The sequence below is a fragment of the Bombyx mandarina genome, chromosome 01 (genome assembly GCF_030267445.1).
Source record: "Bombyx mandarina strain Sakado chromosome 01, ASM3026744v2".
Lineage (NCBI taxonomy): Eukaryota > Metazoa > Arthropoda > Insecta > Lepidoptera > Bombycidae > Bombyx > Bombyx mandarina.
Genome location: NC_143208.1, coordinates 16,235,498 through 16,251,367, shown reverse-complemented (window position 1 = coordinate 16,251,367; position 15,870 = coordinate 16,235,498). Strand labels below are relative to the sequence as shown.

The 15,870-nt window shown below is 34.5% G+C and overlaps 2 protein-coding genes across 23 annotated transcripts in view; one reads left to right on the top strand and one right to left on the bottom strand.

The window, feature by feature from the left end:
• The window catches only part of LOC114252733 (coiled-coil domain-containing protein AGAP005037), a 316,019-nt gene that overhangs the window by 278,512 nt on the left and 21,637 nt on the right, over positions 1–15,870 (top strand). The gene's annotated exons all lie outside the window — the stretch shown is intronic.
• Positions 4,521–15,869, bottom strand: LOC149503613 (uncharacterized). The gene is made up of 6 exons (XM_089731247.1): positions 15,251–15,869; positions 14,883–14,985; positions 14,313–14,418; positions 8,443–8,651; positions 7,260–7,323; positions 4,521–7,168 (listed from the first exon to the last, which is right to left on the bottom strand). Exons 1-6 carry the CDS (start codon positions 15,256–15,258, stop codon positions 5,055–5,057), a joined length of 2,604 nt encoding a protein of 867 aa, XP_089587373.1. The 5' UTR covers positions 15,259–15,869; the 3' UTR covers positions 4,521–5,054.

Below are 15,870 nucleotides of genomic sequence, written 5' to 3'. Positions count from 1 at the left end.
GCTGATAACAAAACCGGTAGTGGATTACATAACGTTATGTAATATGTACAATGTAGTCAGTCATTCGACAGCTACGCGATTGACGAGCTCGAGTACATTTTGCAAAAAAAAAAACGCTTCGAATATGTAAATAATATTAACAACATCTATAAATATATGATCTAAATAAAACATTACGCTTTCACTTCTGTTCAAGAATAATTTAGTATCGTAAACGTTCATACGGATGTGCGTATGTATATCACTGCTCTCTCTGGTATTCTGAAGAATTTTATACCTATTATCAACACGTGCTTTTAATAATTTCAAATGAGTTCTTTAATTCTCTCACTATTACGAATCTCGTAATGTTTGTTTCTGTCTTTTCAACCATCTTCGTTGACTGGGATTTCTAGATGCTGCGACATCAGTTCAACCCACGTTCAATTTTTTCACGGTCTATATATGACTTCCTTTCCGTACCATACTATTTCCTTCCTGCGTTTTGTTTGCAGTGTTGCTTTATTTAATTTTATTCATAATTTATTGCGTAGCTGGGAAGTCATTTCTCAAATTAGCTTTTCAGTTATTTTCGTATCTATTATTTTCTGCACATAGATGTCTTAAATTTTTTGTTGGGCATATTTTAACTGAAATTTGACAGAGAATTTTGAAGAATAATAAAACGATAATCAGCTCTAAATATTTTATATCTCCTATATATAATAGATACTAAGTAAGCAATAATTAAACCTAGAACCCATTGTATCGTAGTCAGACTAAGTAAACATGATACCAACCAAGCAATAAAAACGGAACGTGTCTCGTTTAATTTTGTTTTCAAGGATGAAACTGAAGTAATAATAATGTATTGTTAATACTACACCGCAACATACCTGCTGTATCTATATCTTTTCCAGAATTTCTGTAAATTAAGCGATTGCCTGGAAGAGATGGCTTTTAGCGATAAGACCGCTTATTGTGCAAATGTATCTGCTTGTTGACTGTTTAAAAAAACAGTTATTTTTTTTTTATTGCTTTGATGGGTGGACGAGCTCACAGCTCACCTGGTGTTAAGTGGTTACTGGAGCTCATAGACATCTACAACGTAAACGCGCCACCCACCTCGAGATATAAGTTCTAAGGTCTCAGTATAGTTACAACGGCTACCCCACCCTTCGAACCGAAACGCATTACTGCTTCACGGCGGAAATAGGCGGGGTGGTGGTACCTACCCGTGCGGACTCCCAAGAGGTCCTACCACCAGTGTAATTGTGTTTTGGTGTGCAATAAAGTATATTCTCTCTCTGTCTCTCTCTAATAACGATGTCAATATGAGTATTGAAATCAATGCTAATGCCATAAGCCTCGATTTGTAACTCCCGTCACCAAATATACTTATGTAGGCTAATGAAATATAAATTATTATGTACATACATAAATATAATGTTTGATTACGAGATATGCGTTTCATATTCGAACGAACCCCGGATATAACATGATGCATAATGTATGTGGATACAGATATATTTCTGCGTGAATGAAGAATTGATTGTACGTTTCATTCTTACGTAATTAAATAAGTATAGAATAGAATTAGGAATATTCTAGCACCTTCGATGAAAAAATAGCAATTAAAATAAAATCTTTTTGTAAAACAACAAAAAAACTAGTTAAAATATTATTTCCATGCTGCTAAATTTCATATGATATTCGAGTCTCACTGAAACGGACCCTAATTTAAATGTTTAATAATTCAAGTCAGAGTGTTTCGATTTGTTCGCAAGCAGTCTAGAATATACTAAAGCAATACTGTTTACAAAATGCTTTTGCGGTGTATCTTTGAACGCAACTTGCAAGTGGTGTAATTGAATCTTAGAACAAAAGAAATTATTTATTTTGGGTCGATTTCTTCTTATATTTAGTTAAATTTTTTATTGATTTTCATTACGATACAGCATAGAGTAAATTATTTCGTGTTCTTTTATTTGTTAAACTGCATATAATCAGTGAATTTATAATGTATTTTTTAAATAGAAAGTAAATATCCAAATAACCCCAAATAAAACATTATTTGGATAAACAGATTAATCTTACTGACTTAGCAGAAGATTTTTTTAATTGAGAATATAAGCTAAGCTAGGTTTTATTCTTTTTTTTTATTAGTAATCTATATATTCATACGTGAAGCAAAAAATTTTTACCCCTTTTTACGAAAATTGCGCGGACGGAGGAGCATGAAATTTCCCTCACTTATAGAGAATATACAGGAAGAGTGCAGAATGTTAATATTTTCTTAAATAACGCATAAAAAATACATTAAATCATTAAAAAAAACGTTACTCACACTACCATGTATTTGACATACACACACACGCATGTAATAATAATGGCATTAAAAAATCGAAACTATAATTTCTTATTCTTTTATGGGTATCTTTATGGTTATCAGAAACACTAACCAACTAGAACAACCCCACCCATAGTCCCAATATCAAATATCTTTCACAAAGATAGCACCGGGCCGCAATCGAAGCCGCACCCTGTGGATAGTAGCCCGGCTCACTAACCACTTCATCAATCAGGCGGATAGGAAAACAAGCTTCCAACGTGAATGCCACCATTCATCTTACGATGTGAAGTCTGACTAATATGATATAACTATGACCTAATACATAAATCTAAGTCGTCCTTATTAAGGAGGCACTTATTATTTAGATTTTTCCGGCCCCAACATTTTAGCCAAAACGATAAGTGTTTGGCGGCAGAAATAAGGGTGCACATACAAAATATTTATTTTTATAAACTTTATTCTGCAAAAATGTAAAGGGCATGCGACCTGCAGGCGAAGTAAATTTTCCATTTCGTAACAAGTTCACACTCTAAAAACTAAAAACTTGCAAACGTTCCTAATGCCCTGTGTCCATTCACGCAGTTCGCACACACATCAATTTTCTCCAGGTCGTCCAATCCCGTTTTGGCAGAATAGCCTTTTCCTAGCACCATGGTATGTAAGTAATGTAGATCTTCACGTCGTCCTACAACTAGAACCGAAGCGTAAGTATCTAGACAGGATCAGAACGCGTTTTTGATAAAGCGGCGTGTCACGATAACCCTCTTACCGTGGCTACCTCTAACTACATTTCCGATCCAGACGCTAGAGAAGCGCAAACCCACCATCGCCTAAAACATGTCTTGTCGGATGCACTTTAGGTGCTTTGAGGCCCTTTAAGCACTGCTCGCCGTTCAAGAGTTCGACGACAGCCTAGCTCACAGACACAACCCACTGAGTTTCTCGCCTGAACTTCTCAGCGAGTCACAATTCTGACCCGGTGGTAAATTCAGCAAAGCACTGCTTTTGCAAGGACTAGTGTTAGCAATTCTTTCAGGTTGAGCCCGTGAGCTCACGTAACGTTCAATATTCCTTTAGATTACCAGCGATTAAGTAAGAAAAAATAAAGAGTAAAAGTGGGAGTATTACACTATGAGGCTTTCTCTACTGGTCAATTATTCGCTCGTAAATTAATAAGGTAAATCAGACAAGAGGCCTAAAAATGTGTTAAGAAGAAAATAGAAAAATCTAATCATAATTTAAATTGTTACCGTTGTATATATAGCAAGCGTCTGTAGAAATTAAAATTATTTGCTCATCTAGCGTAGGACAGGCATAATATTATGTTTAAGTAACAATATGTTTAATTATTATGTTTAACTCAATAATTTAAAAATCAAAATGAATACATAACTTCAAATAAAAATTAGATTTATTTTTCATTCCACATAATATTATTTCAATTAAAAACTTCGCAACACATTCAGATAGATCTAAAGGATATCTAAACTGCGTTAAAACTGGAACAAACTAATTTTCTATTAATTGACTGGCCACTATAATGACGGTCACATCCGAAGTGTTGTGGGAACATGCTGGTGACTTGGTTTTATTACAATTCAATTAACATTACAATGGTCTATAAGCATTTTTAATATCTTTGAATGGAGACGAGGAAACGGCCCCGTTAATGCTGGACAGCAGATATAAGAAGCAAATACTTGATCTGGACACGACGCACACATAATTTCCAAAGTAAATATAATAAATTTTGTCCTAATCCTTTATTCTAGATTTTTCCTTTTCCTTTATGCTTTATTTTAGATAGAAAGATTACGTGTCGGGATGAATGGAGTTATACAGTTGTCTAAACACGGAAGTTTTCAGTCTGCATTAAAACTCTTGAACGGTTATTCGTCATGATTATTATTATTTCATGATTTTAGCAAATTCGCTTAAAAGCTAATAATGTCATTGTAATTTTCCATAATTTCAAATATTAATTTATCTTTACCCCATACCTACTTGTGGGTGACGTAACATGTATGTATGGTGTTGTCAGAGGATAATGTACTAGACACAAATAAAAATTTTACTGTCATCAAATACTCGTGAAAACCATATAATATTCTATCGAATTTATGTTTTAATAGATATTATACGTCTAATCAATCAAAGCGGTTCCGCTAGGTTAATTGTTTTGTGCATTGCGCATTGAAACATTTATTTCCATTAGCAATTTAACCGACACAGTAAATCAGTATTATGCGTGCATTCTTAAATTATGTAAGCGCAATGCACTGATTAGCTCATACTGAAGACTCTAGTTAGGCTAGTTTAGTTATTAAATTTCGGCTGTTCTCCAATGCACACCTTGATCTAATTATTTTTTTCATACATCGAGAATTGCCACTGGCGATATTCACGCAATAGCTTGTTTGTCATGATAATTAATTAGCATTGATATTATTTTCAACGTGTTAATAATACTTAAACGGAATGTTGCTAAAAAAATTTAATATCTGTGTTTGACATTTGATGAAAGTACAAGAATGGTATTTATCCGTTTATGTAACAGGTGGACTGTCGTGACTCATAGTATTTACATCCATATTTTAATGTAAATTAATTTTAAGCTGAAATAGATTCTAGGTATAATTTTAACAAAATAATTCTTATTAGTTTCTGAATTTAGAATTTACTGAGAACAATATTAACAAAAATGGTACAAATAAGTATTAATTTAGAAGAATCCACAAAGATCTGTAGTAGTTTTTGTATGAGCCCCACCAAACAATCTAACTGGAGTTTTATTCCAATCAATAAAAAGCATTTCGTTGTTGTTCATCGTTGAATCGACCATTGAACATTTTTTGTAGTTCTGTACTATAAATTCTATGCCAACATTCTTAGCCCTGACAGGGGACAAAATATGCGTCATGTCAATACTTTCATCTGGTTGAACGTATAGTACACGATCATATAATTCCACGTTTTTACATACTCTCGGTCCTAAAGATCCAGGAATCCTCACGCTTTCCTTGTCTAAATCTGATCTATACCTATTTATATCAGGAACTGTTTCGTCACCCCCAACGAAACTCTTTTTCTTCTGTTCTTCATCTACGCCAATAACATTACGTTCATTCAACGCGTTGCCTAATTTAACGTTTTTATTGAAGTTATTGTTGATCCGGGCTTTCGAGTTCCCGGATATCACTAAATTGAGTTTATCAGAGATTTTAACTTTCTTCTCGTGTTCGGGAAGAAAACCGTGATTATATTTAAGTATGGATATAGAATTTTTATTATAATCAGACTGGTTTGATACTTCTACAGCCAATTCACGTCCTTTCAGAAGGGTTGCTTCCTCGTTTTTATCAAGTTTGTGATTTTGATTTCTATATTTAACCAGGGCCGATGGATACTTTTTATTGAAAGCAGAAATCTTTTTGTCGAATCCAGATTTTCCATCAGAATCCATATTGATTTGTCGCGGTGTAAAATCGTTGCTGTAAGTCTTTACATTGTGCCATTTGTTCCCGTTTGATAAACTTTTTGTATACATATCTTCAACTCTTTTTGACTCGGTATTTTGTGAATCTTCAAAGAAATATTCTAGTGATTTTAAAAAAGGTAATATGGTTAGGAGATTATTGTGTTGAAGCGTGACTTGTGGTGAATATTTAAGACTTTTTGTATTTTTCGGTAAAGAAAACGGCTGTGGTTTCAAGACTTCTTCAACACTATTACTACTTTCATCACTATTTTGATCATCAACATTTCTGTAGAATCGGTGCTCTTTGTTTTTCTTAGATGTACCTCGACTTGTAATTTTTACTTGTTTAGGTTGAGTCATCGCATGAGTCTTGATTATACTACTTCTCAAGTCATCTTCAAGTATTTGTACATTAATTTGAGCATTTTTTTTATTTGTATCGAATCTTCTTTCAACCAAATTACGCCGCTGAAATTGTGGAGGTGGCCGCAATTTAGTTATTTTTAATTCTGAAGGATAGGGAAACGAATCGGATAACTTTATTAGAGGTATCGTTGATGGCACTTTTTTATGTTCTCTATTATAAAAATTAATACTTTTCAAATAATTTAATACACTGCCAGCAAATTTTGAACTCGTCCATTGACCATAAACTTTTGTATTCTTTTGAACTGGTGGAGGCGTTTCAACTTCTGATATCGTATTCAGATACTTATTGTAGCTAGAGTTTTTATTTCGAATACTGGAATCATCATTTATTTTATAAAAAGATAATGGTGGCTTTTCAACTTCAAATAATTGAGGTTTCAATTTTTGCTTCGGAGGGATCAGCGGGGGTGGAGTTTCAAATTCTGATATAATTGGCAATTCATGAGTTCCAGTTACGGATTGTTCGGTTCTACTTAATGTTTTTGTGGTAGTTTTAAATTTTCCGGCATGACCAGCGTCATTGACGAAATTCCAAAAATTCATTGGATTTTTTGTTGTAGACCTAGAATGATTGGGTAATTTAAAATCAAAAATTTCTTTAGAAGTATCGCTGTCTGTTTTAGTGGGTGTTAAATTAACACCGACTTCATGTTCAACGAAACTATAAGGAGTCCTGAATTTTATAAAACTTTTTGTTTCATTGGTGACTACTGGCTGAAAAGGAATATTTTCGAAATTGTTGTGAATTTCATCCGTTTGTAGATCTCCGAGAATGATGTAGTTATTACGATGTTGAGTTTTTAGCTTGTTTTTGGAAAAAGGTTTCTGCGTGTGTTGTGGATCATTTTTATTCGTATAATTTTTTTCGATAGTTGAAGCAAGAATCATATTCACGCCAAAAATTTCACCTTCTAAACCATTTGATGATCCTAGAAAGCAATTATTAATAATTTTTATTTGTATTCATAAAATGTGAAATAATTTAAATATTCCATTCGAAATGAATTTTGATAAAGATACCATTGTCAGCGGTGCCGTATCCCACAATAATACTTCCACCTCCTGGGAGAACATGACCATAAAGCTGCAAAACAAAAGCACTTAATATTTATTTAATTTAAAACTATCAATTACAATAGTTCAATAACGAAAGTCGTATATTAAATTTCGCGACCGATCTAATGCTAGGAATAAGAATAACATTTCGTAACATTCAAGGCATTGATAGGCCTGCGGTGATCATGATTTCAAGAGCTGTCTCTTTACTGTAAGAACGGCGACCTTCACATTGGTCTAGTTTCGTAATAGCCGTCTATGTGCACTTATCACATGATAATCTCGACGACCTGACGTGGCGTGACCTTAAGCAGTTGTTCAAACCTAAATATCTTCACAAATTTTATATTGTTTTAATCAACGAAGCGTTACGGTGTAATGCTTTCCGACGTTTGGTTTTGCGCGATTTAATGTTAATTGATGTAACTGCTAGTAAACCCGATAATTGTATTATCATTAACTTTGTGTTCGCTTGAAATTTTTAATCGGGCTATTATTTTATCGACAAGAAAATGAAAACGAAGTGGCGCGTTGCATCACAACAAACTTAAAAATAACGTAATGTAATTGATGAAAAATTCACCAACACTATGTAACTACAAATTATTGTACATATTACATGGCTCACACATAACTGACAGATTACACGTATTCGTGCGATTTCGTTGTTCGATGTTTATTGATTGATTGGCTGTTGTCGTCGTAACTCTCACAATTTCAAATCTTTTCCATTTCATTTACATTGTCAATTAACGATATCTGGTCTTAAAAATCGATATCTGAGAGATATTTGCCAAACTTTTTAAATCGTAACAAAACATTTATCTATCTATATATTATAATAATATATAAAAATTAATTGCTGTTCATTAGTCTCGCTAAAACTCGAGAACGGCTGGACCAATTTGGCTAATATTGGTCTTGAATTATTTGTGGAAGTCCAGAGAAGGTTTAAAAGGTAGGTAAAAATAACAATTTTGTTTTTCCTTCGATGTCCCCCCCGTCGGAAGGATTCCTTTTGTTTGTTTTAAGTTTATTTTATACAAAAGTTTAGGTCTTTTATTTATACATTGAGGTACTATGAAGTCTGCCGGGACAGCTAGTTGTTAATAAAAAAAATACAATGTTCTGCGCCTGTAAAACTTACGCTTTGTGCGGCCTCGCAAGAAACAAGCCTGGAATCAACGTACAAGGCCCAAGCTCCGTAGTCCGATTGATAAGACAGACATATGTGTTTCCAGGCATCTTTTATTATGTCAACAGCGGTGCTAGACGTGACTCTACCGTCAATAGATAGCTTCAAGTTACGGCCGCCAGAATCTAACCAGAGCCTAACGATACGATTGTTACCGTTTGCTGTGGAAACAAAAAAACAACCATAAGTGCGTGAATTTTTTTACTGGTGGTAGGACCTCATGTGAGTCCGCGCGGGTGGGCACCACCACCCTGCCTATTTCTGCTGTGAAGCAGTAATGCGTTTCGGTTTGAAGGGTGGGGCAGTCGTTGTAACTACACTGAGACCTTAAAACTTATATCTCAAAGTGGGTGGCGCATTTACGCTGTGGATGTCTATGGGCTCCAGTAACCACTTAACACCAGATGGGCTGTGAGCTCGTCCACCCATCTAAGCAATAAAAAAATATTAGAACGGGTATTTAATATTAATAGATAACAGAGCTATAGGCACCGGCTGCTACTATTCATTAAGTAGGCCATGTGCTTGCTCGGCTGGCTATAATGGCAATAAAAAATACACAGTCACTGTTTTTTTTACATCATTCATAAAACATGCTTCTTTACTCTGCATAATGCTTGATCGTAATATTACCTGCTCTGTTATGTAGTAATTTAAGCGTTTATAAATTCTCAGAATTTGCAACAGCTTCTTACAAATAGTGAAATAGCACTGAGACCTTAAAACTTATATCTCAAAGTGGGTGGCGCATTTACGCTGTAAGTGTCTATGGGCTCCAGTAACCACTTAACACCAGGTGGGCTGTGAGCTCGTCCAAAATCTAAGCAATAAAAAAAAAACGTGTAAATTATATTGTTTTTTTTTTGAAGTAACTAAAACAGGTTTCATTATTTATTTCGTAATCCGCGAATTCTTTATGCGATTACGATGTAAGTTTTGCTTTTTGCGTGTGGCGCGAGCATGACATGATATTGCCGATAATGTGCTCATTAAATGCTATTTGAACGTATTTATTACGAGATATAGTGAGCTGTTATGATAGTAGTGAATGGTCAAAAGTTTGTAACGTCGTGGTTTGTATTTGAAGGGTGAGATACCCGTTGATGCAATATCATTGAGAATTAGACCTTGTTGGAAAACAATAAATAAATAAATAATTGGGGACAAATCACATCCGGTCATCTGGCCTCGAACTAGGATTCTTTTTACTCGGGGAACTAGAGATTTAGAGAAATATCTATTTACATTTAAATATATACATAAATACATATTAAACGCCCAAATGCAAAGCAAATAAACTCTTCTATGTGACGAATTTAGATTGTTGGTGTTTGAATGTTTGCAGTACTTTTTCTTAACTTATCATCGATAGTCTAAGGGGCTATTCGATTTTCGCGCGGACCCGTAGTTGAGCGCACGGGCTCAACCTGAGAGAATTGCTAACACTTGTCTTAGCAAACACAGAGCTTCGCTGAATCTACTAGCGGATCGGAATCGCAACCCACTGAGAAGATCTGGCGAGATACTCAGTGGGTTATATATATGGGTTCGCAAGTCGAACTCTTCATCGTAGTTGACAGTAGATCTGGGGGATCCGACAAAACATGTTTTTGACGACGACGGCTTTGCGTTGGCCCATCGCTGAATCTGATACGTAGATAGCGGTTACCACGATAAAAGAGGGTTATAGTGTCGCGCCGCTTTTCAAAGTAGCATTCTGACGCTTTCCTTAAAATACTTAAGTATCAGTTCTAGATTTAGGTCGTCGTAAAATCAACATTCCCTCAGATACTACGGTGCTCTGACGGTTATCCTGCAGAAACGGGACTGGATAACCTGGAGAGAGTTAATGTGTGTACGTGCCGCGTGATCGAACACTACACTTGCATAGATCCTGGCGGAATACATATATGCAAGTTTTGTAGAGTGTCACCTTGTTACGAAGGGACAATTTACTTCGCTTGCAAATCATCGGGTAATGTTTACCATAAGTGGCGAATTTCACGTTTAAGTTTAATATGAAAACGTCTCACTGCCTACGTCGGTAAATTTGTAAATGAGTTAATAAATGTATTAATGTTCTTAAGAAATAAATAAATAAAAAAGACAATTTTCATATTTTTACTGAATCGTCGTTTAAAACACTCCTCGATTTAAACAAAATACAGGTTTGTAATATCAAAATTTTCTTTTCAATGAGGGTGTTGATGTACACTAAAAATTTATTGCAGATATAGTATTATAATATATTTTATATAAATTGTAGGAAGCATAAAAATGTCAAATGTAAATTTTCGGGAGTTCGGTATATAAAGATATGACATTTTCTCACACGAACGACACTTTTTCTAATACAATAATGTTCATTCAGTTGTTGAGACTCAATCATAATCACTAAGTCCTACATTGATTTTATGTATGAGATAAGATACATTATTATTTTCGTGTGTTCTCTTTGACATTAGTTAACTGAAGGTGCAAAATTGAATTAACCTCTTTTTTTAATTGATAACGCTAAAGTTTATTATTAACTATTAACATAAATTAAAAAGCGCTTGACAAAGAGACGATAAAATGGTAATAAGCTGTTTCGTGTTTACCTATTTCCGAATGACATTACGCGCAGTGCTTTGTCGTTTGAAATTTTGTTTCTTGTTTTTGTCTCAATAATCTCTATAATCTCTAACATCTTTCGACCATTATGTCTTTACTCCCGATATATTTATAAATTACGTCAAATCGGTCTGTTGAATCAGAGGCTTACGTTCTGAAGTGCTCTTGCAATTTATATGATCCACTTTATAAGTCATTTCCATAATTTTTCGTCAACTACAATTACAATAACTGGTACACTACTGAGCATTCACTTTTCGATTAAGCACACTCTGTCCACCTTTTGCACAGATGGCAGACTAAATAAGTTACGGGTAACATATTTTATAGCAAATTACATTTAATAACACAGACATATAAAAACCAAACATAGGCATTACGGGCCGTATAAGTAATAATGAATTTCGCCCACATTTGTGCAGTGTACTAAATGTTATTCTGAATTGTCCGATAGTGACCTTGACATCTTAATTCTTATTTGAAATTAGGGGCTATGAAGCATTGATATATAAAAACCCTACATCAATGCTATGAAGCCAAGCTATGATACCACACAGTAAAACCCCCTTTAAATAGACTTTCTGTTGGATATCACAAAGCGTCACTCCATGCTTTAAGTTTTCAGTGTGAGATGAAAACTCTCGCCGCACGTTACTCTGTAGTTGAATATCCTCGCTTTGTCAGAATAGTACCACGGTTAACATTATGTATTGGAATCATTCATGAAAATAGATAATAATAGTAAAAGTTGGATCCTAATACAAAATAAGACGATGGAAAAATCATATTCAATTGTTTTTTTTGCATTACGATTAGCTTAACCTAAAGTTAAATGCAGTGGCGCGCGTGATTCCATCTTGAGAGAGCTGTAAGGCACCCCCCACTTTTGATGAACAGCCTCACCACGTGTGAAGTTACTAAAGGAAAAAGCTTTTAAAGTTAGCATTAAAAATGTGTACATGTTTCCGTTTCAGTAGCCTTTCTGCAAAAGGAACACTAAGCCACCCAGTGTTTAAACGTATTGCTATCTAACCATTTTCACTTCGAATTCTTTTTTTTATTGCTTAGGTGGGTGGACGAGCTCACAGCCCACCTGATGTTAAGTGGTTATTGGAGCCCGTGGACATCTACAACGTAAATGCGCCACCCACCTTAAGATATAAGTTCTAAGATCTCAGTATAGATACAACGGCTGCCCCACCCTTCAAACCGAAACGCATTACTACTTCACGGCAGAAATAGGCAGGGCGATAGTTATATAGTTATTTCACCAGAAACTATCCAGAAGCTTCTAGAACATTCAACTAATGTTACCACCATTGTGCTGACTTATAAGCCAATTTATAAATGTATACTACAAGCATACTATTACTATGTATGTATGTATATTATGGAAGAAATGAAAGGAAACACCAACAGCCGAGCCGCGATAAAATGACACAAGCAAGCAAGTTTATATTTTCAGCTTAAATGATGAAATCGAAGCAAACGCACTTGGGCAACACCACACCAGTTTTGGACAAGCTCATTTTTATAAAGCGGGTCATATGAATTATGTGCCCACAGCAGCATAGAGAATGCTTACTCAATATTTTGCTTTTGTTTCATTAAAACAATTATGAGCATGGCATAAGATATTATATAAAAAAACAAAAACGACTGTCTTTTAGCAAGGAATTGGACAGTTGAAATGTTTTGCGTTATCACAAAATTATTCATCATTAAAATTTAAAATTTCTCAAATTAGTTATAAAACATACGATTTTTTTTTTATTTTCGTCGTTTTCCTCGAGTCGTAGAAATAAATAGAACTGCTTTTAATACATAATTATGTAGTAAAACCGGTCATGCTTCGCTGTGATGATAGGTAATTTTGTGAAAAGCATCGCTTTCTTGAAACTATTCACGCACCATCTATGTTATGTTTATGGTACTATGACGGAAACCACGTTTGGATTTATTTTTTTTATGATTGAAAGATTACTGGTGGCCCGAATGCCTTTCCAGTTTCACCCGGATAGGTAGCAAAGGCTCAGCCAGGAGGGGTGGGATTTTCTAACAACTGCCCGAGCGCCTCCGAAGGAGACCTAACAACTCAAGAGCATTTGCTTCGTGAATGAATCTACTACCGGATCGGAATCGCGACCCGCTGAGAAGATCCGGTGAAAAACTCAGCGGGCTGATGCATGGGTTAGGTTGCACGTCGACCTTTTTGTCGAGTTCGACGAGTACAGTAACTGAGGTCCCTAAGCCTGCTCCTAGTATTAGAGCTGAAGGCGTCACGGTTGGACTACGACAACCACAACTGTACTAAGCTTCATAGCAATCGAATCGACTTTTCCGAAAATCATTGTTCGTATTGATAAATTGATAGTTAAAAAAATAATAAGTCATTACCATTATATTATGAAGTTGCCGGTTTACAATACTGACGATTTGAAACTTATTTACCTTAATTTATGTATGCTTGGCAATAATACATTCTAGATTCAAATGAATTTTATTTTAAGAATTCTATTTTAAAATTCGGTCATTCGTTTATTGACTAGTGCGTTGTTTTCTCTAAATTTGTATCCTTTTCATCAATGTGGACACAATAAAAATACCAGTCATTTTGGAATACGAGTGACATCGCGGTAGTAATGCCGCGCAAACGACTCATAACATTAATGACGAATACGAAGTGAGCACTGCAAACGAACGCACGACACGTTACGGATTTGGGCGCTTCCGAAGTGGAAAGTTTGATCATAAAAATTGAACAACTTGGTCACCCAAAAACTAAGGACAACAACGACGAATTAAGGGCGGTGGTCATGTTGGTTAGATCCTGGTTCAGCACCTGGGCTACGACCCAAACGAAAACTTAGCCCTTAAAAAAGTCATGGTCAATGTTTGGTGGTCTAGTGCCAGTATAATTCATCATAGCTTCTCAACTTCTTGTTAATGGCTCCAGCATTACTACGGATCCAGATTCATTGAAACATATGTCATTGATCTCGTGAATTCAAAAATAGTCACTCTCGCGATATAAATATGCAAATTTCTCTTCATATAATATAGAATTAAGTTAATATCCTAGATAATAGTTTAATAAGATAAAGCCTCACAAAAATACTTCTGCATTCCTTGAAGAATTTGTGTTTTTTTATTCATTGCATAAATAAATTTGATTTCATAAAAATCAATTAATAGCACGTATTACTTACCAACGTAGGTAAAAATTGTTTGATCACCGTTTGTCTTGTAAACACGAATCCAAGAGCAAAAGGTAAACTCTTTCAATGGGGGTGTTTCGACGTCATACTGCAGAAACTACAAGATAAGAGATACGAAACATACTTTAAAAGGAACAAGAAATATTTTGTAAAAAAAATTTACAAAATGAAATTACGGAAATAAATTTGTACACATAAAAATATTTAAGGATAATTTATACTGAGATTGTATAATTATATTAACACCGACTTTGAAAAGATATTTTTTTTATTTTAATACACTAAATCAATTAAGATGATTAGCGTTATTAATTGATATTGTGTGCGCTTTGCGGTGACTAGAAGAAATAAAGATTTTATAAATACTCACCTGCAGCTAAAGTACAAGCAACTGTACAATATTTCAACTTAAATCGCAGAGCGATTGAAAATGGATTGAGAGCAAAGAGAAAATTATTTTTCTGAGAAAGATTTACTTTTGTACTGCTTGCACTGACAAATAAAATTATAAAAATGAAAGAAATACCTAGTAGTACATTTTATTCTGTAATAAGTTCGTACCTGAGCGTAACCCTTCTGAATGAGAATTATCTTGTAAACGGATCTGTTAATTGCTTCCCCGACAATTAACAAACTGAAGAGCACAAAAACGTGAAACAGCATTCTATAAAATACAATAAAGGATAAGATTTCAACAGAACAAAAGTGCGTTGGGTATGATTTCCGATTAAAAGAATGGGACAGCCGTTATGTAATACATTTCAGACTATGACCTCATGTCTCAAGGAACTCGCATTACACGGGTACTGGTAATTTAATACCAGCTGGGCAGTGAGCTCATTTACCAAATAAGGCTGGCAATAAAGGTGGCTTCCCGTACCCTTAACTTAAATATTATAATACTAAAATATCAAACTAGATTCACTTACTTGATCATTCACAAAAAGCTCGTTAAAGTGCTCTCTTCGCGTAAAAGATACCTAATCGCAAAAGAACTAAAATAATATCAGGCTTGTTTTGACTTAAATACAAATCCGAAATGCTTGAGTGTAAATTTGTTATCTTTTTTTAAAGAATTCCGTCTGAATTATCTCTTAAAATGTCTATACTGTGCAAGAAACAACAGTCGAACTGACATAATCCGACTTCAACGAATACAATTGCTTCGATTGTATGTTTGTAAACCGCGATGTTTATTAAATTGCTCTCATCTGACTATCTCTTAGAAAATTCTTTAATGTTGAAATAAATAATGTTCTTGAATCTTGAATGTTCTATTATTCACAGGTTTGAAATGTAATGTTTTTGAGACCATTTCATTTAAGAAGACTATAATATAGCTTATCTTGGAAACGAGCGAGCATAATACTAAATTTTAATTATGTTTTTGAATTAATTAAGCGCTCCGGATGTAAATCAGTCATGGCTCAATTTTGGCCTTTTAATACAAAAACAACTATCGCAAACGAATCTATTACGAAACAGTAAATAACATGTCCTGGTGAAACTGGAAAGGCCTCCGGGCAACCAGTAATTTTTCAAACATAAA